General features: G+C 38.4%; 1 protein-coding gene across 2 annotated transcripts in view; it reads right to left on the bottom strand.

Annotated features, from left to right (window-relative positions):
- The window catches only part of LOC126298768 (protein C12orf4), a 129,427-nt gene that overhangs the window by 23,274 nt on the left and 83,880 nt on the right, over positions 1-22,273 (bottom strand). For both annotated transcript variants that reach the window (XM_049990221.1, XM_049990220.1), the window contains exons 8-9: positions 16,938-17,055; positions 3,703-3,821 (exon numbers count right to left, since the gene is read on the bottom strand). In XM_049990221.1, the coding sequence (XP_049846178.1) occupies positions 3,703-3,821; positions 16,938-17,055 (237 nt within the window). The remainder of the gene's footprint in view (positions 1-3,702; positions 3,822-16,937; positions 17,056-22,273) is intronic.

Below are 22,273 nucleotides of genomic sequence, written 5' to 3'. Positions count from 1 at the left end.
CTGATAGAATTTGAATACCTTATTACGCTGAATATCTGAACTTTATTTTTTTCAGCATATTTGAATTTTACTTCAAGACCAAAATTTATGAACTTATTGTTACACATTTAGTATCTTTCATTTGTGGTATGGAACTGAATAATTATTTGACTAGTTACTCTCTGCTACATCCCAAATACAAGCTTCGTAAATGATAACATTTTGCTAGTAGTCTGATTGTTCTAATAGCACTTACTTCTCCAAATAGTATTCTCTCCTTCCTATACAACAAATACCCATGAAATAACTTAGATGAATTTTGTTTAAAATTTTGTGACTTTTGTGATTTGGTTTTTGTTAACTTGTACTAACTATAATAGTTCTGTTAGAGACCTTAATTAATAGGTACCCGTATTGTACTCATCAAGACAGGAGGAGCTACCACAGAAAGGCTTCTGGAACCATCACGACTGGGTTGGTTGGTTGTAGAAGGGACCAAACTACGCGGTTATCAGTCCATCCGACATTAGAATAACTAAAACCGATAAAATACCACATTAGGAGAGGCAACTACAATGCCACGACTGGGACATAAAATACATTGGCCAGATGGCACGACCAAATTCAATCAATGAGTGAAGCCTGTGAACTACTTCCACAGCAATGCTAACATCTCCTTCGGACCACATTAGCCAATCAAATCACTATATATTTTGCAATCACTGTTGGCATCCTATTCTTCCGTATATGATGTTTAATTGGTATTTATTTCCAGTGTTGTGTACAGTATAATGAAAAGAACTGTGTTAAAACTTATGTTTAAATTACTTTTCAGAAAAAGCCTAGCAATTTAATAAGATAAATTTCCCATGTGTGCCATATTAATATAAATGGGTTTTTCCATTTATTTTTTATGCTTTATTATTATTTTATTATCATTGTTTTATTTTTTTGTATTCTATATACATAAAATTGATTTTTCCTCTTTGACATTGTTAGACACTAATATGTTTTAAAATAAATATATCTTTATCTACAGCTCCTGACTAAAGCAAAAATTAAGATCAAGATATCATCTGTGTAAAAAATGCTATTTTGTATTCCAGTGGATCGTTAAATTTTGTATTAATCTGCGAGCATTCTTGCTACGAGCATTTTGCTCACAGAAATTTTAAAACAATTGACATTTTGTCAACAATGCCTTCAGCATTCTTGTTCGCTCTGTAGCTGGGTTTTGTATGTCCCCAACCATGGCAAACTGTTGTCCTTGCGACAGTACATGGCTGTTGATCGCAGATATCATTTGGTTGGGCTGATCATCACCATGCGGTATTTTGCTCACCATCTAAGTGTCGACGTAAGTATAGATTTTGTTATTCATATTTCTTAAAATGTCATTTTATGTGCATTGCTGTCGGTTTAGTGTGTTTTTTATTATAATTTATGATAGCTATGTAATGAGTAAACTAACATTATTTTGTATTTTTATAGATAGGTAGACTAGAAGAAAGAATTCTGGCATGGCTGGAAGATGACGACCTAGAAGATGTTGCAGCAGCATCTGTTGGAGCCGATAATACCAAAAGTGACCTAGACAATAAACACAGCTTCCACTGTACCGAAACGGAACAATCATCAGATGAAGATGAGGTGGAAATGTCTTCCATCCAAGCATGAAGTCAATTACTTTACTTAGGCAAAAACAAACAAACGAAGTGGAGTTACAATCCAGGACATTCCAATGTGAGGACAAGATATCATAATATTGTTATTGGTAAACAGGAGAAAAAAGCTGTGACAAAAGATGCCAATGATATTGTAGAATGTTTTCTTCTTTTTTAAGTGAAGAAATGCTGACCGACATAGTAACATACACAAATTTTTATATTAGAAAAATCAAGGCTCAATTTTCAAGAGAGAGAGATTGTGAATAGACTGACACAGAACTGAAAGCATTTATTTGGCATTTTATACATGGCCGATATAAAAATAAAAGAAATGCCTCATTTGCATGTGCAGGAAAAGTGGGACAAAGACGGCACAGCTCCTGGTATTTTTCGAGCCATTATGAGCAGCACTAGCTTTCTTTTTCTGATCACAACTGTAAGGTTTGATGGTCAAACCCACTCAGAGAGGTCTAAGTATGACAATCTCGCCCCAATTCGTGGAATATTTGGTTAGTTTGGCACAAAGTGTCGATCAAATTATCAGGTAGGAGAAAATGTACCATTGGATGAAATGTTAGAAGCTTTTTGAGGCCGCTGTAAATTCTGTATGTACATAGCAAATAAACCGGCCAAGTATGGAATCAAGGTGTATGCTTTCTGTGACTCAAATTCTTTTTACACAAGTAATGTAGAAGTTTACCCAGGCAAGCAACCAAATAGCCCATACAAATTCAATAACACTGCATCTGCTGTCATCAACCATTTATCACAAGATATATTATAAACTGGTAGAAACAGAACAACTGATAATTATTTCACCTCAATTCCATTGGCTGACGAATTGATGAGCACACAAACAACTTTAGTTGGCATTCTCAGGAAGAATAAAAAAGAAATCCCTCCTTTGTTCCTAGATAGTAAAATAAAACCAACACCTAGCAGTATCTATGGTTTTCATGAGAACAAGGTTCTGGTTTCCTAAAAAGAAGTGCTTATGATAAGTAGACTGCATGGCAATGATCAGATTGATCCAACAACTGGGGAACATGCAAAACCTGAAATAATCATGTATCATAATTGGACAAAAGGAGGTGTTGATGTGGTGGATCAACTGAAAGAAGAATATTCCGTGGCTCAAGTAGTGTGTAGGTATCCACTGAGATTATTTTTTTTGATTTTAAGTATTACTGGCATACACAGTCAAATAATATATGAATAAAAATAAAAATGTGATTATTACTTGGAGACGGTACTTGAAAACTCTGGCTCTAGAGCTAACATGAATACAAATTGTGCATAGGATCACAATGCAGAACCTATCTCATCCTCTACAGCAAGTTATAAAACAATTTACCAATGAAACTGAAGTTTTAGGTGCTGAAAAACCCAGTGGTATATGTCAAGTCTGTCCAAGATGCAAAAATTGGAAGACAAAGGGTTTGTATCCATTGTCAAAACTTTTTGTGTAATGAATATGCTGTAATACGCGATGCGTTGCATGCAAAGCTCAGATATACGATGAAGATTAAGTCACAAAAGTTAAATAATAAGAAATACTTGCTTTCCTTGTTTTTTTTTTTTTCAATTATTTTTATAAGTGCCTCAGAATACTGGTGATGGTAATTGTCCTAAGATTATTACCAACAATATAGATAAACACATTATTGTGTACTGCGAATAAATGTATTAAATACTAAAATATGAGAGCTTTATTATACAAAGAACAAAAACCATACTAATTTACACATTTTAGGTGCATTTGAGACAGCTAGTTAAGGATGAGCAAAATGCTCGACACACGAGCAATCGTGTAACTTTAAAGAAGTTCTCGCACGTTAATGATTGTGCTAATAGTTGCGGTTTTTGCATATTTCAATAATATATTTGCTATTACTCTGTTATTTTTAAGTTTAAGAATGCACACTTTCATTCACTTCTTGTTTAAAAGTGAACTGTAATTTTGGATGTAGGTTATTCATTATTACACTGTTGTTAGACCAGATTTAATCCTATGTCTTGAAAGAAGTAATAAAGAAAGAGTAAAAACAAGTCTTACCTCTGTCATCTCATGCATTAGAAGAACTGGAATAGTAAGTGTAGTTATATCATTAGAACATGCTGTTTTCAATATATTCCGGAGCCCCAGAATCACAGGGTGTCTAGAATTAATGTCACCTGAAAAATTTAACAAACTATAACATTTGTAAATGACATATACAACTTAATTTTTTTCTAATTACAAGAGAATATTAAGAAGAAATAGACAAAGTTACACCTCCTATTAACACACAAAATTCAGAGTACTATTCTAAGATTCTGGGGCAACCCCTTTCAGATATCACTCCAGATATTCTTTTAGGGTTCATAATATTTCTTTAAATCATTGTCAGTACATACTGATGTTATTAAATCAAAAAGTCTACGTCTTGTCTTCTCTCTGTTCCTGTTCAGCTCCATTACTATTCTCTCCCTCAAATGATTTCGTCTGAGAGGTGTATTCAAAAAATGTTAAAAAACATCAGTTAGATCTATGTTGTAACTGAATATTTTTTAAACTGCTGGTCCATAGATTTTATGAATTCTATTTAAGACATAATAGTTCCATGAAAGCAGAAAATGTTTTCTATTAATTTCACAACCAGTTTTGAGTAGTGCTAATTTTTACATTGTATCTGTAAAAAAATAAAGCTATCAGAAATATGTAACTGGTACAAAAATTTTGTTGGTTCACTAGTTAAAATACCTTGCTTAAATTAGCTATGTAGTACAACATGCATACAGTTCATTGTTGTGAAGTTAGGAAGCTGTTATGCATCAGATATATGACTGGTAACCTCATTGATAATTTTATCAATGTAATCTCTTGTGCAGATTGGTATACTCTGCTCGTGCAGTTAAGGACATATTTGTTTTGAATTATATCTTTTTAATGAATTTTTATGATATAAGAAAATTTTGATCTGATGGGAAGCGGGGCGACCCTTACAATGAACTGACCAACATGTTGGATCTGCGGTGTTAGCTGCATATCAATGTTAGTAACAATGGACTAAGAAGTTTCCCATGTTCTTGTACTGGATCCAAATGGTAGCAGCATTTCAGCCACGCAGCCATTGTTGATTAAGTGGCTATAGCATGTTTTAGGGTCAATGCTTCAGTCAGAGCATTCACAAAAAGTATCAGAAACATGTTTATGGCAGCTGGGCTGTAAACAAGGATAGTGCTTGCTCGGTTTCCTCCCACATATCACCACAGTGTCTTCTGCCTCCCCCACACACACTCCCCACCCCACCCCCCGCCACACCCATCAAAATAAAAAAAAGTAAATTTAAAATCATGTGGTACAGTGAAATGATGAGAGCAGGTTCTGCTTTGATGTGTGTAATGATCAATTGTAAGTGAAGTATTGATGATAATAGTGACAATGACCAGAATGTACTAGGCAGTGACATACAGCACCAAGTATAAGTATTATAGTATGGTGAATCACAGCATACAATGGCTGTACTCTGCGGGAATTTGCTGAGGATGTACTTAATAATACTCTCATTGGTCTTCCATTTTTGGAGTGAACGGATGGTGACAGTGGGGTCCCAGGATGAGACTAGCAGTGCATCCATTTTGTCTGCCAACCTTTTCCTATCCACTTTTCTATTGGCCTCCTTTGCCCAGCTCTTGTTTTTTTTACCCCCTACATTATTACATTTCAAAGCCTATGAGAGACTCCTTTTTAAAACTCTTTATCATCAATCTGGCAAAGAAATAGGTGTGGCAATTAAGCTTGATTACCTTCAAGCTCAAAGTTCATGAACACAATATTAAATGTTTCAGAATAGCCTCATAATCTAATCTCTTGCTGGGAATATCTTAAATGTCTACCTCTACAAGAGAAATACGTATGTATAAAGAGGCCCCAGATTATACAGGTGTGCACTTACACTTGCGATTCACTATTAGACAGTGTCAGATTAGGAGAAATTGAGCGGGAACTGGGAAAGACGTTGTAACATCATAGATTAAGGGTCGACAACTTGTGTATGGGCCACTAGACACTGCCGCAAGCGCTAAGAGAGCATTGCGATCGCAGGCGCGCATGTTGCGTATGGGCCATGAGCGCAACCGTATATAAATGCCGACGGAGTTCAGCCAGCTCTCATTTTGTTGCCATCTCATTTTTGCCTATTCTCTTATTTGCTTAGTTCTTATTCGTTTATTGCTCATGTTATTGTGCTCTCTTTCAGCCATTCTGATTATTTTGATTTACTCCCAATTGAGAAGTGCTCATTTTGGCATTTCACTTTTGCATATTTCTCATTTTGCTAACAATATGCTCCTTAGCTTTTTACAGTTCAGTTGATTAACATAGTATCATGTACTGTTTGTTTATTTCAGCCTGTTTATATTTTGATGTTCTTTAAATACTGTAATAATTATCAGAAGCAGTTCTTCCCTTAAACTTGTGTAAAGTATTCTCGATGTAGGATTTGTTCTGTGACACAAGTGTAAGGTTTTGAATATAAATTATATACGAAAATGTGCTTTAAAAGGAATTTATTTTTTCAGTTTGTACTACATCAGATGACAATTTTGTGATTTGAGGGAGAAATTTGAGGGGCGAACCCATGGAAATAGTCTTAAGTGATCCCCTTTAAAAATAAAAAATTGTGTGACACTGAAAGGCATGACACTGTAGGAACCGAAAATTTATATATGGTATATTGTTGGTCTATACAAAGTGTGGCACACACAAGAAGGCAGTTTCCTTTTGAGATCTGGAAATAAGTTCCATTTCTTTTGTGAACCTGGCGGGAAACAAAATGTAATTGGGTTCTTAATAAACTGTAATACTGCTGATATGGTGTTGTTATCAGAAGGGACATCTAACAGAACAGCTTCATCGGTCTTGAACATTATGTCAAATTGGGCAGGTCTATGCTTCCCCTTCAAGTTACAAAGATGAATAGATTGACTCGGTCTACAAGATCATTATCAAAATATGTGATAAATGAAAGAAATCTAATGTCTGCTTGGTATGTCAGATTAGGGAGGGAAGGGGTGGGGGGGAGGTGCAGCCATCAGCAAGGTATGGCTCAAGTTGGCACCAATGGCATCTGTCACTTAGGTTCTGACACCATCCTCAGTTAGCACAGGGACTGGTGACAAAGGTGAAGACTATTGGCCTCACTCGTGGGATCCAACAGAGCTCACAATTTGTAGCACTGGACCCAGGGTTGACTGAGGTTGTTTGGTTGAAGCCAAGTGCAGGGTCTCATCCAGAGGCTCCACTGACAGTGCTGTTTATTGCCCTAATACACAAACCACCACCACCACCACCAAAAATTGCTTGGTCAATTCTGTGACAGTCTTGGCAGCAGATTTCTGGCCCTGCATTATGGGGGGGGGGGGGGGGGGGGGGGGGGGGAGAATTGCAGGACTTCCCTCGATATGTCAGTGGTAAATTCCACAAAGGAAGCAGCTACGCAGGTAGCGGAGTACTTGTAGAGTGCACACACGTTTTTTTAAGGTTAGGTAGTAGTTTCAGGTCCTGTCCTCTGGTGAATGCTTTCAGCTGATATGCAGTGAGCCAACTCCAACTGTGTACAAGGTAAAGACAGTTTGACTGTCAAACATTTAACAGCAAATTGCCAAAGTATCTGTAAAAAAGTTCCTGAATTTAGTGTCCTCCAGGAAAACTGGCTGGAACCTGAAGTAGAAAGCTTTGAAATATTTATTGAAGCATGCAACATATATCAACAAGATATTAGGCACCATAGGAAAGGGAATGTTCATGGCAGTCAACAAAAATATTGTCTGCTGAGATCAAAACTGAGTCCAATTGTGAAGTTACCTTGACATGAGTAAAAGGCCTAAATGAACTCGAGTTAATTATTGGATGTTTTTAACGGCCACTTGATTCATCTGTGACAGTTTTAAAATTATTCACAGAAGGTCTATGCTTAGTAGTGTAGAAATAATCTGACCATGCAGTATTCCACTGACATGCCAAAAGTCACAGGTTAGCAATATGGACATATACAGATGACAACAGTATCGCATATGCAAGGTATAAAAGGGCAGTGCATTGGTGGGGTTGTCATTTGCCCTTAGGTGATTCAAGTGTAAAGATTTCTGACGTGTCTGTGGCCACACGACTTTGAATGCAGAATGGTAGTTGGAGCTAGACGCATGAGGAATTATATTTCAGAAATTGTTAGGGTATTCAATATTCTGAGAGCCACAGCATCAAGAGTGTGCCAAAAACACTAAATTTCAGAATTTCTCTCGGCCTTCACTTAATGACCAAGAGCAGCGGCATGTGACTAAAGCTGTCAATGCTAACAGACAAGCAACACTGTGTGAAGTAATTGCAAAAATCAATGTGGAACATACAATAAATGTACCTGTTAGTTCAGTGTGGCAAAATTTGGTGTTAATGGGCTACTACAGCAGACAACCGAATCAAATGCCTATGCCAACAGCATGACATCACCTCGCCTCTCCTGAGCCCATGACCACATTGGTTGGAATGTCACGTCACTGGCCAACAATTAATCCTGACTGCTTAGAAGAACATTCTGGGATATTAGAGCAACTGATTTGGTCACCCAGATCATCCAACATGAATTTCATCAAACAATTTATGGGAGACAATCCAGATCAGTTCTTGTACAACTGGCAATACTTTCACAATTATGGATGGCTATAGAGGAAGCTTGGCTCAATATTTCTGCAAGGAACTTCCAACAACTTGTTGCATCCATGCCACATTGAGTTGCTGCACTGCACCAGGCAAAAGAAGGTCCAACATGATATTATGAGGTATCCCACAACTTTTGTCGCCTCAGTGTAGTTGGAGACAATTTTAACCTATCATGTATAGACTGGGACATCTATGGGGTCAGTGCAGGTGATACGGACAGAGTTTTGTGAAGCAGTTTTGAACATGTTTTTCACCTAAAACTGTCTTGAGCAGCTAGTTATACATTCAATGGAAATATTTTAGACCTTGCAGCTACAAACAGGGCTGACCTTATGAATAGTGTCAGTATAGAGGCAAGAATTAGTGATCATGATATTATAGTGACAATAGTTACTAAAGCTAATAAATCCATCAAGAAGGATAATAGGAGAGTATTTTTTTCTAGACAGGGAAGATAAGCAGTTGTCAGCATCTCACTTAGACAATGAATGCACATCATGTATTTCCAGTATGATGGATGTTGAGGAATTATATGCAAAGTTTAAACTGACTGTAAATTGCCCTCTGGAGAAGTATGCACGGAATAAGCAGATTAACTATAGAGAAGGCCCACCCATGGCTTGCAACAAAATTTGGAAAATACTGATGAAGCAGAGACTGTTGCACACACGATTCAAAAAAGAATGGGCAAATGTCGACAGGCAAAAGTTAGGAGAAATTCATGTGTCTGTAAAAAGATCAATGCACAAAGCATACAACTTCCACGATCACACTTTAGCAAAATATCTTACAGAGAACCAGAGAAAACTCCGCTTCTACATAAAATTGTTAACTTGCCAAAGCTTTCTCTTCAGTCTATTACTGACCAGTCTAGTGTGGCGATAGAAGACAGCAAATGGAATGCTGAAGTTTTAAATTTTGAGTTTAAGAAACTATTCATGTGGTAGGACTGAACAAACATACTGTTGCTTGACTGACATACAGACTCCTTTACGGAGGGCAAATTAACTGGCACCCCTGGTGTAGAGAAGCAACTGAATGAGTTGAAAACACCCAAGTCACCAGGTCTAGATGGGATCCCAATTCACTTTTATAGAGTGTACTCTCCAAGCAACTGCACAAAAGTGCAGGACAAAAGACCAAACAAACAAAACTACAGAGCAATATCTGTAGCATCGGTCTGCTGCAGACTTCTTGAACCTATTCCAAGTGCAAATATATTACATTTCTTTGAGTTGCAAAAGCTTCAGTTCACAAATCTGTACAGATTTAGAAAAAAAACTCCTGCAAAACTCACCTTGCACTTTTCCTGCACGATCTCCTGTGAACTGTGGATGAAGGGCAACAGGCAGATTCCATATTCCTACATTTTTGGAAAATGTTGGACACAGTGCTCCACTGCAGATTGTCAAGGTCTGAGCATAATGATTAGGTTCTCAAATATGCAAGTGCCTCAGAGACTTCATGAGTAATAGAATCCAGTATAGCGGTGTCGATGGCTATTGTTCATCACAGACAAGAGTGTCGTCAGGAGTGCCCCAGGGAAGTGTTATAGTACTGTTCCTATTCTCTGTATACATCTGATGGGCAGGGTGAACAGCAATCTGTGGTGTACGCAAAGGTATCATTGTTGAGTGACTGTAGAAGGATACAAGACGACTTAGACAAAATGGCTAGTTTGTGTAATGAATGGCAGTTTGCTCTAAATGTAGGAAAATGTTAAGTTGATGCAGATGAGTAGGAAATACACTCCTGTAATTTTCATATACAACATTAGTAATACGCTGCTTGACACAGTCATGTCAATTAAATATCTACGCGTAATGTTGCAAAGTGAATCTATTAGTTGTACTGAGAGAGGAACAGTGTCCAATGCTGAAGGCAATGTGCTGAGGCAGCAATGCTGAGGGGTTAAACAGTGAAACGGCTGTTGATCCATAATCAGATAGAATTTTACATCATAAAGGAAAGCATGAAACTTCTTTAACACATAAGCCACGGCGAGGGCTTCTTTCTTTATTTGTGAATACCTAGTCTGCGTCAAATTAAGTGTCTCCTATGCATATGAAACAGGTCACTCAGAGGCATCAGAATATTTATGAGCTAACACTGGCCCAGCCCATGCTGGGATGCGTCTGTTGGTAACACTAAATGTTGACCCAGTTGGTAGGTTACGAGGCAAGGTACAGATTGCAGCACAGACTTCACCTTGGAAAATGATGTTTCACATGCCAGTGAAAGGACATCCCCTCACGCAGCAAGGTTCATAATGCTTGAGCACTCGACACTGTACCTGGCAAAAACTGAAAATAATAAGCAATCTTACCCACACAAACCTTGAGTTCTTTGACCGACGTAAGATGTGGAAGAGCCACAATGGCAGAGAAATTGTGACAACGGGGTCTGGGACCAGCACTAGAGACCTTGAACCAAAGATAAACAACAGAAGGCTAAAAGCTGCAGCACTTTTCAAAACCGCATTTTAACCCAGCAGCATGTAACTCCAGAATGAGTGTACAAAAGTTGTTGAGATGTTCTGAAATGGAGGAGCTTGACACTACAATATCATCAAGATAGTTGGTACAACCAGGCACAGACCTCATGAGTTGTTAAAGAAACCATTGAAAAATCCCTGGTGCATGTGCCATGCCAAATAGTAACCCCAAGTATTGATACAAGCCAAAAGGCGTGTTAACAACCAAGAGCTGTTGATAGTCTGCATCAATAGGAAGCTGCAAATATGTATCAAAGAGGTCAATCTTGGAAAAATGCTGACCACAAGCGAGCTTATCGAAAAGTTCGTCAGGGCGCGACAAGGGATGTGTGCAAATGATAGACTGAGCATTGTCAGAAACTCTGGAATCACCACAAAGGCATAACCGTCCCGATGGCTTCTTGGTAATGACTAAGGGAGTAACCCACTCTTTGGATGCAACAGGTTGGATGATACTGGAGACCATGAGAAAGTCGATCTCCGCCTTGACTTGGACATGGAGCGCAGCCATCGGCACGAGGCAAGCCTGACATAAATGGGGTCTGGACAAAGGGTTCATGGTGAGGTGGGCTTTGAAATTATTGGCACAACCCAAGCCCACAGAAAGTAGGACAGAAAATTTAGAGCATAAAGAGTATAGTTGTGTATAAGGCACCTGATCAGAAATGAGACTAGCTTCAATGGAAATAGTAAACCAGTAGAAGTTAAAGGAGTCTAAAGCAAACAAATGTTTAGTATGTGCATTGTTCACCACCAGGAAAGTCAGCAGACGAACCACGGACTTATACGTGACTGGGGCTGAGGAGTTACCTAACATCAGAATGCTTTGTTTATTGTAGGTGACTAATGTATGTGACACTGACTTGGGGGAGAAGCCAAGTCCATGTGTGTTTGCAAGTTGAATAATAACATGGAAGCACCAGTGTCGATTTCCATGTGCAAAACTTTCTGATACACCCTGACATCAATAAAAATATTACTGGGTGGAACGGAGAGTGCTGATACATAACTGACATCCATGTCAGCATCTGCAGTAGGCTGTTGGAATTTTCATTGCTGGAGCAATGTGACCCGTTTTGCTGCACCGGTGGCAAACGGCCCACTGCTTAGGACAATACAGCCTATCATGAGTGACAAAACCTGATGGACAAGAGGGAAGCATAGAGCACTTGCATTGTTGTTCATTACCAGGCTTGCTATGCTGCTGCTGCTGGAGTGGCTATGGCTGCCACAGTGAGTTGGCTAGGCGCAATGATGTTTTGCTTGCACGTGGACCTGCCACCATATCATTGCCCAGTGAACTGTACGACGAACGGGGGGAGTTGAAGCAGGTTAAACTTTTGAGACCTCACCATGATTCAATTTAAGTACCCACAGCCCTCTTAACCTCAAACAATTATGCAATCACGAGGACTTTGGAGAGGGAGAGGTTTTCACACTGAAGAGCCCGCTCACGAACCTCATGACCAGGACCCAACCAAATGATTGCGTCACAAGCCACTTGGTTGGCATATGACTCCTTATGTACATCAATGACAATGTGACAATTGATGGCTTCAACCAAGAACCTCAGCTGCCCAAGACTTGTACGAATGTTCCGTTTTCTTTCTACGCCAATAGAGCTGAGCTGAACTCAACTCAAGCAGCAATTATGTGCACCTGTTTACAGTAGTATTTCAAAACAAGGTTGCACATGTTATCAAAAGACAGAGAAGACAGATCCTGCAAGGGGTGAGATGGAAAAGGAGCTGAATACATGCAAGGTGATAACCAAGACAAAAAGAAAACACAGCATAAGGTAGCATAAGTCAATCCAAACACATGAAAATGCTACTTTCAACAGACTCATTGTAACATGGAAATAGCCAGGGATAAATGACCATGGTAGTGACATGCAGAACAGGAGGTTCAAGAGGTGATGCAGCAGTCAATGTGGATTGAGATGGACCCAAACTGGCCAAAACAGAGGCAAGCATTTGAAATACCTGGGTTTGATTGTGTTGCATTGTGGCAAACACCTCCTGCTGTTGACTAAGATGCTGCAATGCCGCAGTAAGAACCCCTTGCTGATCTACAAGCCAGCATAAAAACTCATCAGTAGCCCTGTCAGACGTCGTAGACACAAACAGAGGACCAACCAGAGACTGAAAACTGGGCAGAGAACAATCCCACACTCGTTATCACTTGGGTTGTAACTTGGGCACACAACACAACCAAGAACATGAGTACAACTTTATTAAACTGTGGTATGTATGCCAATCATCATAGCATAGAACACAATAAGATAAGGCAAATGCATGCAAGCAGTAATAACATGATAACTGAGCACAAGCATAGTGGGGCAGGGCTTAAATAGGCACTTGCCGGTGGTGGGCTCTATTGGAATTTCACAATACTGCTCTTCTGCAGTACACTCTCACAGATGCTCTTCTGCAGTACACTCTCACAGATGACCAACACTCTGCTGAAGTATGTGGCTTTCACGTGTGTGCGCATTACTTCAGGTTTTCACATAAAATTTCAGAACCATTACTTTTCAGCACTCCCTCATAGATGTAAATGTGCAACGCTTTCCCAGAAGTCTCCTAATGAACTGAAGTCAGATAATTATTCGCTTTCCCTACAACTGTCCTTATGTCCTCATGTCCTCATTCCATTTCATGTTAAACTTAATGACATGCCCCTCCCACTACAATTTTTTGGCCTTAATTCATTAAAATAACTTGGCCATATGCAGATATACCTACTGATTATGTCAGTACAATATTAAGGAATAGTGAGCTAATATCTGAACACGAAAGGAACCAATGCAGTTTCCAAGAAGCAAACAACGGTTAAAAAAGCTACCAGTTTTATAACTGCAGTCTTCGTAGATATTTACTGCTGATGAAAATCTCTCAGATTTCTAGTGATGCAGCAGTGTTACATACTGTCACATTTCATTCCAAGGAAGGTCTGGATTATATGGCAACTGAGTTATAACACTTGTCAAACCAGCACTTCATTTTAACACACCATCTGACAGGAAACCCTGAGTACTTTTCATCAGCTACCAGCTGTGTTTCCATTATTATTATTATTATTATTATTATTATTATTATTATTAAGCTTTCCACACCATGAGTGCTCTCTGTTGCAAAGCGAAACAGTGAGCATTTCGTTTTGTCACCACAAGTTGTTTTCCAAATTGAGTATCTTTTACATGGGCATCCAAGAGCTAACCTTCCAGTAGGAAGTTGCTTTGTTACTCTCTTGATGATGCTGTTTGCAAGGTTTCAATGAAATGCCCAACCAATTGCAATATTTTGGCTTTAAGGTTTGCTACTATATCAGGATATCTGTGTAAATCATGTACTTAATAATTATGTGGGATTTCTTTATCTTTAGTATTGCTGTCTCTTATGGATCCAAATGTTTTCCTTAAGATTTTATGCTCAAACTACTAGTTTTCAGAACCGTAGGTTACAATTCATATTGTTAATGATTTGTCTATGTCCAATAAAGATACCTTAGAAAGGTATTTTCTTTTGAAAAAGTCTACATGAAAACTGTCCTGCATCCAGCTTGACTTCCGAATCCTCTGCTGGCTCTACACAAAGTCTCTTCCCTCAACTTACCAACCCCCTATACCCCTCCCTCCCAAATCACTTCTTGCCCTTGCTCCCCACAGCCACTCGGCGACCCCGAATACGCGAGTGCTTCTCCGCTTGTGGCAGTAAGAACTAGCATTTCTCTACTAAAAATATGCACAATTCAATTACATACTGAAAATTAACCACCATCTAAAAAATAAACAAAGCTACACACATGACTTAAATAATATGTCATTTGCTTCCAGTTCTATTGAGCCCGAAAATAATAGTCTGTCTTTTACAAGCTTAGATGTAAATAACTAATCATGGAAGTAGTGCATATGCGCTTATACAAATAACAATGAATATACTTTAAAACGTATGGAATAATAAACTTAGCCTGCTGAATTGACGTCTAGTGATAGCATCAAATCTTATGGATAACATACCGTTTTCCCATTGCAAGTGTTTTTAACATTGGGAAGGTAACTTTTAATTAAATGAGTTAGAAAATAACTACTAATTTAGACAAGTGTAATATGATAATGAATGAGGAGCAGTAAGACTTGCCATACTGCGTTCATTTGCCATGTAACTGTGAAGGATTTGATGGTCTGACATATTTGCATTAAAAAGATATAAGAACACAATGTTATAAGAAAACAGCAGAGCTCAAGATAACAGAACTCACTGACCTTTGCAAAAGTTGCACTATTAATTTGCTGGGTATTGTTATTTTCTGGATGTCCAGTTAAGATGTAGTACAGTGTTTTATCTGCATTACTCTGAAGACCTGTTCCTTTTGTAGCATTTATTAATCATGATGCAAGAGCTTTTAATTCATTTTCACTGTCAACTAGTTACAATTACAGCCATTAAGAAACAGAATGTTCCTATCAATGCAGCAGAAAGTTCTACAAACTGAATCACTGTTACCAAACAATATTTCAGATACTTTTATGAAGTGACTGGTTTTTATGCTACATCTCCTCATGTAGTTACAATATTAATGATAATTTAAGCAATATAATATGCGTATACACTAATGACCCAAAACATTACAACCACTGCCCACAATGAGACTGAATGCTACCTGGTGGTGTTACAGGATCATGAGGCAGTAAGGAAAGTATTTAAGCAGAGCAGAGACAAATAAGCAATTATTCTAGGAGTGAGATTTTCACTCTGCAGTGGAGTGTGCGCTGCACCGAGACTCGAACTTGGGACCTTTGCCTTTCACGGACAAGTGCTCTACCAACTGAGCTACCCAAGCACAGCTCTCGCCCCATCCTCACAGCCTTACTTCTGCCAGTACCTCATCTCCTACCTCCCAAACTTTACAGAAGCTCTCCTGAGGACCTTGCAGAACCAGCACTCCTGGAAGAAAGGATATTGCGGAGATATGGATTAGACCAAGGCTGTGGCCGGCAAGTTGCCAGGAAGTTTCAATTATTCTGGGGAGTATATGGGACAAAAATGGGAAAACCACTGATGATCAACTTGGACAAAGGGCAGATTGTTATGACCTGGTACTTGGTAACAAACACATCAAATGGTGAAACTGATTGGCTGTTCATGTGCTCCATCTTGAGCATCTATGAAAAGTGGTTGAAAGAAGACAAAATCATGATTAAGTAACAAGGGGTCGATCATACACATCTCATCACAAAACGGGGTCAGAGGCTCGCCCACTCTGTAAAGCCGAATAGGCAGAAATATCTAACAGATCTCATGACAGAGCGCAATGATACTGTACAGACAAGGGTGTCAGAGCAAACCATTCAGTGCAAATAGCCGAATGTGAGGCTCTGCTGTTCCTATGTCCTCCAGTGTCCCTATGTCGGCCCGACAACATCATCGGTTCCAACTGCAGTGGGAACAGCATCATCGAGATTGGATTGTGGCTCAATGGAAACATGACATCTGGTCTGATGAGTAGTGTCCCTGATATGGGTGCTGCTCTGTGCTATGGAGGCTGTGCTGTGCTGTGCTATCTAGGCTTCCGTGGGACTTGAAATAGTAATCAAACACACCCGAAAACCTGTGGACTATGAACATTACTGCAGACCACCTGTACCACTTCATGCTCAACGTCTTCCCCAGAAGTGATGCTCTTCCAGCAGCAAAACTGCTTGTCACAAGGCCAAGACTATACTGCAGCAGCTTGAGGGGCATGACACTGTACTCACACTGATGTCTTGGCCACCAAAGTAGACTGATCTTAACCAAATGGATCACATCTAAGATGCTATCACGCAACATTTCCACGCCTAGAAACCAGGAAATGTGTGAGACGTCCAAAGACATCTGGGGGCACATACCTCCAAAAACACACAAAGGACTTGTTGAAATCATTCCACACAGAATCACTGCTTTATTGAATGCTGTCTCTCAAAGCGGAAGGGGGGGTAGAGGGAGAAGGAGAGAGTTCAATTAGTTACACATAAATTACATGTTATTGAGGCCATCAACAAAAATAAGCTTTTTTCAAGCATTTCCACTTATGGTTCTCTGTCTATACTCACTTGATCTCAAGGAATCGTCTACCACCATATGGAAAACAACATGGACTTCAGCTAAATTTGAATGTCTTGTCAAGTACACATCACCAGTTTGTAGATTCTTTGTCCCCAACCTTCGAGACTGGAAACATAATAATAATTTGTAATCATGTAAGTGGATTATTTTCTAACCTTAACAAAAAGATCATTGGTAATAAGATTAATCTTGTTTCACCTAGAGTAGAATGAAACCAGTGAACCATGTTACAGGGACACTCCACATATTTTGTAAATGATTCTAGGAGTCAAAGCAAAGTTTCTTGCAAATTGACATTATGCATCATTTATATCTATCGAGACACTTAAGTTTCTTTTATATGGACTGGTGTACCTTAATAGTGCTTGAATAATTTGGAAACAGAAGATTGCTACATGCAAATGATGCAGAGAGATATTCTAGCACACACTTTTAAGAACCTCAAACCAGATAATTATCACTATCCGATCAAAAGTATTTGGACACCTATTAGTGGATATTAGTTCCACCCTCTGCTGAGGACATTTTCAATCAGGTTTCTGAATGTCTGTGGAAGAATGGCAGCCCATTCGATCTCAAGAGTTGAAACCAGAGAAGGTAGTGATGTTGGATACTGGGGTCTGGAGCAAAGTAGACATTCTAACTCATTCCAAAGATGTTCCATTTGGTTCAGGCTGTTACTGTGGCAGGTAAGTCTATTTCAGGAATGTTACTGTCCATAAACCATGGTCTCACAGATGCTGTTTTATGATAGTGTAGATTGTTATATTGATACAAACATCATCTCCAAACCATTCCTCTGCCATACACAATGCTGTAAAATAAGTGCCTCGAGGGACTCCCTCCCCCCAAACCCCCCCCCCCCCCCCAACACACACACAGTACTGTAACACCACCTCCTCCATACTTCGCTATTGGCACTATACATTTGCAAAACCCTTCCATTGGATTTCAACAGTGTATTTTGTGATTCATGACTCATATCCAGTTAACCACTGTCCAATGGCATCACTCTTTACAACAGTTCAAGCATCACTTATCACTGACTGCAGAAATGTGGGACATATGAGGAGATGCTCAACCATTGTACCCTATTCTTTTTCACTCCCTACACAAAGACATTGTGCAAGCTGGACTACTGGGAACACTTTGAAACTCTTGAATGATTCCATTTAATTTTTTACAACCACCCTGTGCAATGCTCGACAGTCCCTCTCCTTCAGTGCATGTCAGCCTGGTCTTGGTTTAGCTGTGGCTGTTCCTTCATGTTTCCATTTCACATTAACATGACCAACAGTCAATAAGGACAGTTTTAGAAGGGTTGAAATGTCTGTAATGGATTTGCTACTCAGATGACATCTAATGATTTGTCCACATTTGAAGTCACTGAGAATCCTGACCAATCCATACTGCTGTTACTGCTACCCTACTGACAACAAAATGCTCCCTGCCTCCTTTCATACTGATGGGTTTGCCTTATGACATTCACATTACAGAGCAGTGTCTGGATACTTTTGATCAGGTAGTGTATACATTGTGGCTGCAGCTTGAGACAGTCAATCAAGTATCATTTCAGTACTGTGCCCTTAGCACACCAACCTTCAATATCAGTTTCATGAAGGTGATTTCCAGCAATGGATTGTTTTTGCAGATTTATTTTTATAACTGTAAACATACTGCTTACTGACAAAGCTACATACACAAATTATGGGTACATAAATTCACACAATATGCATTGACAGACAGTAAAGAATCCTTGTTGTCTCAAAGAATTTGAATTTCTGGTCAACCGAGTATAAATTTGTGGTGCGGAATCCTCGGTGATTTCATAATTGGACCATATTTTATTAAAAACATAAACCAGCCACAGTTATGACAATCTCTCGCCAGGAATTCTTGAAAGGTGTAATCATAATTATACGACAAAATATGGTAGGACCTTGATAATCTGGCATGCTCGAGGATCTTTCAATGCCACGTTATCAGATATGCCAGATTATCAAGGTCATTTTCAAAAGCCTGGTTTTAAAAAAGGGACATAGACAAAACCTATAGTTCTAATGTATAAAAACAAGTAACTGTCATTTATTGAACACGACAGGAGGGATTACAGTATATGAAAATAAGAAGTATGTATTATTTTTCTGTGAAAACAAAACTGAATTGAAAATCAAATACTATACTGCTCTATTAAATCAGTTTAAAGTTCAATGTTTAAGAAACGTTCAATATACATAAATAATTTTTTGTATGCTATTTACATAATAAAAAATGCACCACTGATTTGAAAAGATTACAAGCAAGCTAAATAATAAAAACTGCCAACAAGATTTTAGTGCAGTTCAGTTGGCATCACTGTCTTTAGGAATAGCACACATATCTGACATCAAGTGCATGGAGTGTATCAAACTGATAGTTTAGCTGAAATTTTCTTCTGAGCCCTCTGGAACACTGCAGACTTCTTTCTTGGACTGAGCTCTTCTTTTGACAAAAATATGTTTTAAAACATGCAACTTCACAACTTCAGAAGTGATGTGTTGTTGGACGGTCTCAATGAATTACACAAAAGTGTTTAAGGCTTCTGAAGCCTCAGTCCAAGAAATGTGACTTGTAGGCATTTCTTCTTTGTCATTCTCAGTTTCTGGTGCCCTCTGTGGGTTGAAAACACGTTGCAATATCACATTGTCCATCCGACAGCTAAATTTCAGTTAATGTCGATCAATTGGCCAACTACTTCTGCTGAAAACACAAGGAATTCATTAGTGAATGCAGTTCCAGAGCAGTCAGATGTTGAATCATCATCATTTATATCAGTTTTCACTTCAGCTTTTTCAATCAGTTTAGGCCATTGGTTTCTCCATGCCCTGTGCAATATCGTAGTTTTGACAGAGGTCCAAGCAACTGTAGATATTAAAATAGAGTTTTTAATGTTAAAATTACATTTAAACTCTTTCATGCTGCTATCTGAGGTTATGATCTTTTGCACAAACATTCCTCTGAACCATCACTTGAAATTTTTTACACTCTTTTGCTCCAGGAATGGAATTAGTGACATAATACTGGCAGGTAGGTATGTGCAAAAAAATTACCTGACAGAGGCTCTGATTCTGGAGGGTGAGCTTAGCAATTCAGGATAAGAACTGACTTAGAATTTTTGGAACAACTTGACTTTAATCCATGCATTAGTCTGTGCACTGTAAATAATTGAGCTAAAAATACAGGAAAATTTCTTATGCATGCTAGACTATGGAATCTGCCAGAATATCAAGTGTTGGGCTATCGTGGTATTACTGCATATAATTTCAGTATGGTGGTTGTACTGCATATTTCGCTTTAGCGTACAGGCAGATATTGAATGAAACATATCCAGAGTGCAGATAGAACTTGGTGGCATTGTTAAATGGTATACACTCACCCCTCATCCCACAATGACTTTTTTCTTTTAGGACATCTTTGAGAAATGGCGCTATATGACATGGAAGTGGAAAATTACAAGACCTGTGTCCAAATTTAGGCAAAAATACTTCAAGCTGTTTTTTAGTCTCTACATACTCTATCACTGTTGCACATTTTTGTTGATAGAAACTTCATTGAACATTCAAGATATCAGTTTTTAGTGTCTTCAAAATGTTATACATCTTTATGTAGATAGTTTTTTTACCTTATATTTTTATTTTTCAAAGAATATTTATGTCTTATCATCTAAGAACTGAAATCACCCTGTTGCTGTTCTAGAATGAAACTTATTTTGAAGCTTTAAAGTCACAGAAGTTTACCCATTTGGAGAACTGGGGGCATTTATTTCTTGTTCAAATAACACATTATATTCTATTGTACTTAATACATAACATCTTTTATTTATTAATTGAACAAATATACTGAAAGTTTCAGGTACTCCAAATGAGAGTGCAATCACTTACATCAAAATGATTTTGAGCCCTCCATATGCTTGGTGATTAACTGAAACACACTAGTGTTCCCAGCATCTACAGGGTGGCCAGAAACAGTCTGAAAAGCTTGTATGGATGTTGCAGGGTACATTGTGCTGAGAAATAATTGTTAAGAAAAAATTTGACACATTATACCATTTCCAAATTAATTAGCATTGAAGTTAGCTGATAAGACCATTGCGCGTGCAAATTCAAGCAGCCCACCAGATACAGTGTCACCAAACGAGTTCTTTGTTTGGTTTCCTGAAACCAGACAACAGAGGAATACATAAACTGGACATGGCACGGAAGTGAGGATAAAATCCAAGCCATAGGCTGAGCAGTCTCATGCACTATTATCTAGGCTATGAGAAAAACTGACACTAATTGTATCTGACAAGCCACTTTAATTTGCACATCCAACAGCCTGGTCAGCTAATTTCTGTGCTAATTAACTCAGAAATGGGCAACATATCTAATTTTTTTCTGAAGAATTATTCCTCAAGAACAAATCCAGCAAGCACTGCATTACACAACACCACATCTACTTCTGCATGACTACTATGCAATTTACACTTAAGTGCCTAGCAGAGAGTTTTTCAAACCACACTCAGACTGTTTCTCTACCATTCTACTCTCTAAGAGCACACAGGAAAAATGAACACTAAAATTTCCCTGTACAGGCTCCAATTCATATTATTTTATTATGATTATTTCTCCCTATGTAGGTTGGCAAAAAATATTTTCATATTCAAAAGAGAAAGTTGGTGATTCAACTTTCATTAAAAGATTCTGCTACCATGAAAAATGCTTTTGCTTTAATCACTGCCACCCAACTCACTTTCACATCCATCACACTTTCTCCTGTATTTTGCAATAATGCAAAATGAGTTGCCTTTCTTCAGACTTTTTCAACATTCTCCATCAATCTTATCCGGTAAGGATCCAACCACACAGCAATACTTTAGAAGAGTACAAACAAGTGTAGTGAGGCAGTATCTTTAATACACGTGTCACATCTTCAAAGTGTTCTGCCAAAAAAATGCTATTTTTGGTTTGGCTTCCCCACAACATTATCTACGTGATTGACCCAATTTAAGTTGCTCATAATTGTAACTGCTAGGTATTTAGTTGAACTGACAGTCTTTAGATTTGTATGATTTAATGTGTAACTGAAATTTACTGGATGTCTTTTAGTACTCATGTGGATGACCTCATACTTTCCCTTATTCAGAGTCAATTGCCACTTTTCACGCCATACAGATATTTTGCCTTAATCATTTTACAATTGCTTTGATTTTCTGATGAATTTATGAGATGTGTTTTGATAGACTGTTTCCTTTGAGGTAATTCATGAAGTCGAAAAACAGCATGTATTCGAAAATCCCATTGCA

The sequence above is a fragment of the Schistocerca gregaria genome, chromosome X (assembly GCF_023897955.1).
Source record: "Schistocerca gregaria isolate iqSchGreg1 chromosome X, iqSchGreg1.2, whole genome shotgun sequence".
In the NCBI taxonomy this organism is placed as follows: Eukaryota; Metazoa; Arthropoda; class Insecta; order Orthoptera; family Acrididae; genus Schistocerca; species Schistocerca gregaria.
This window is presented reverse-complemented; position numbering and strand designations above follow the sequence as displayed.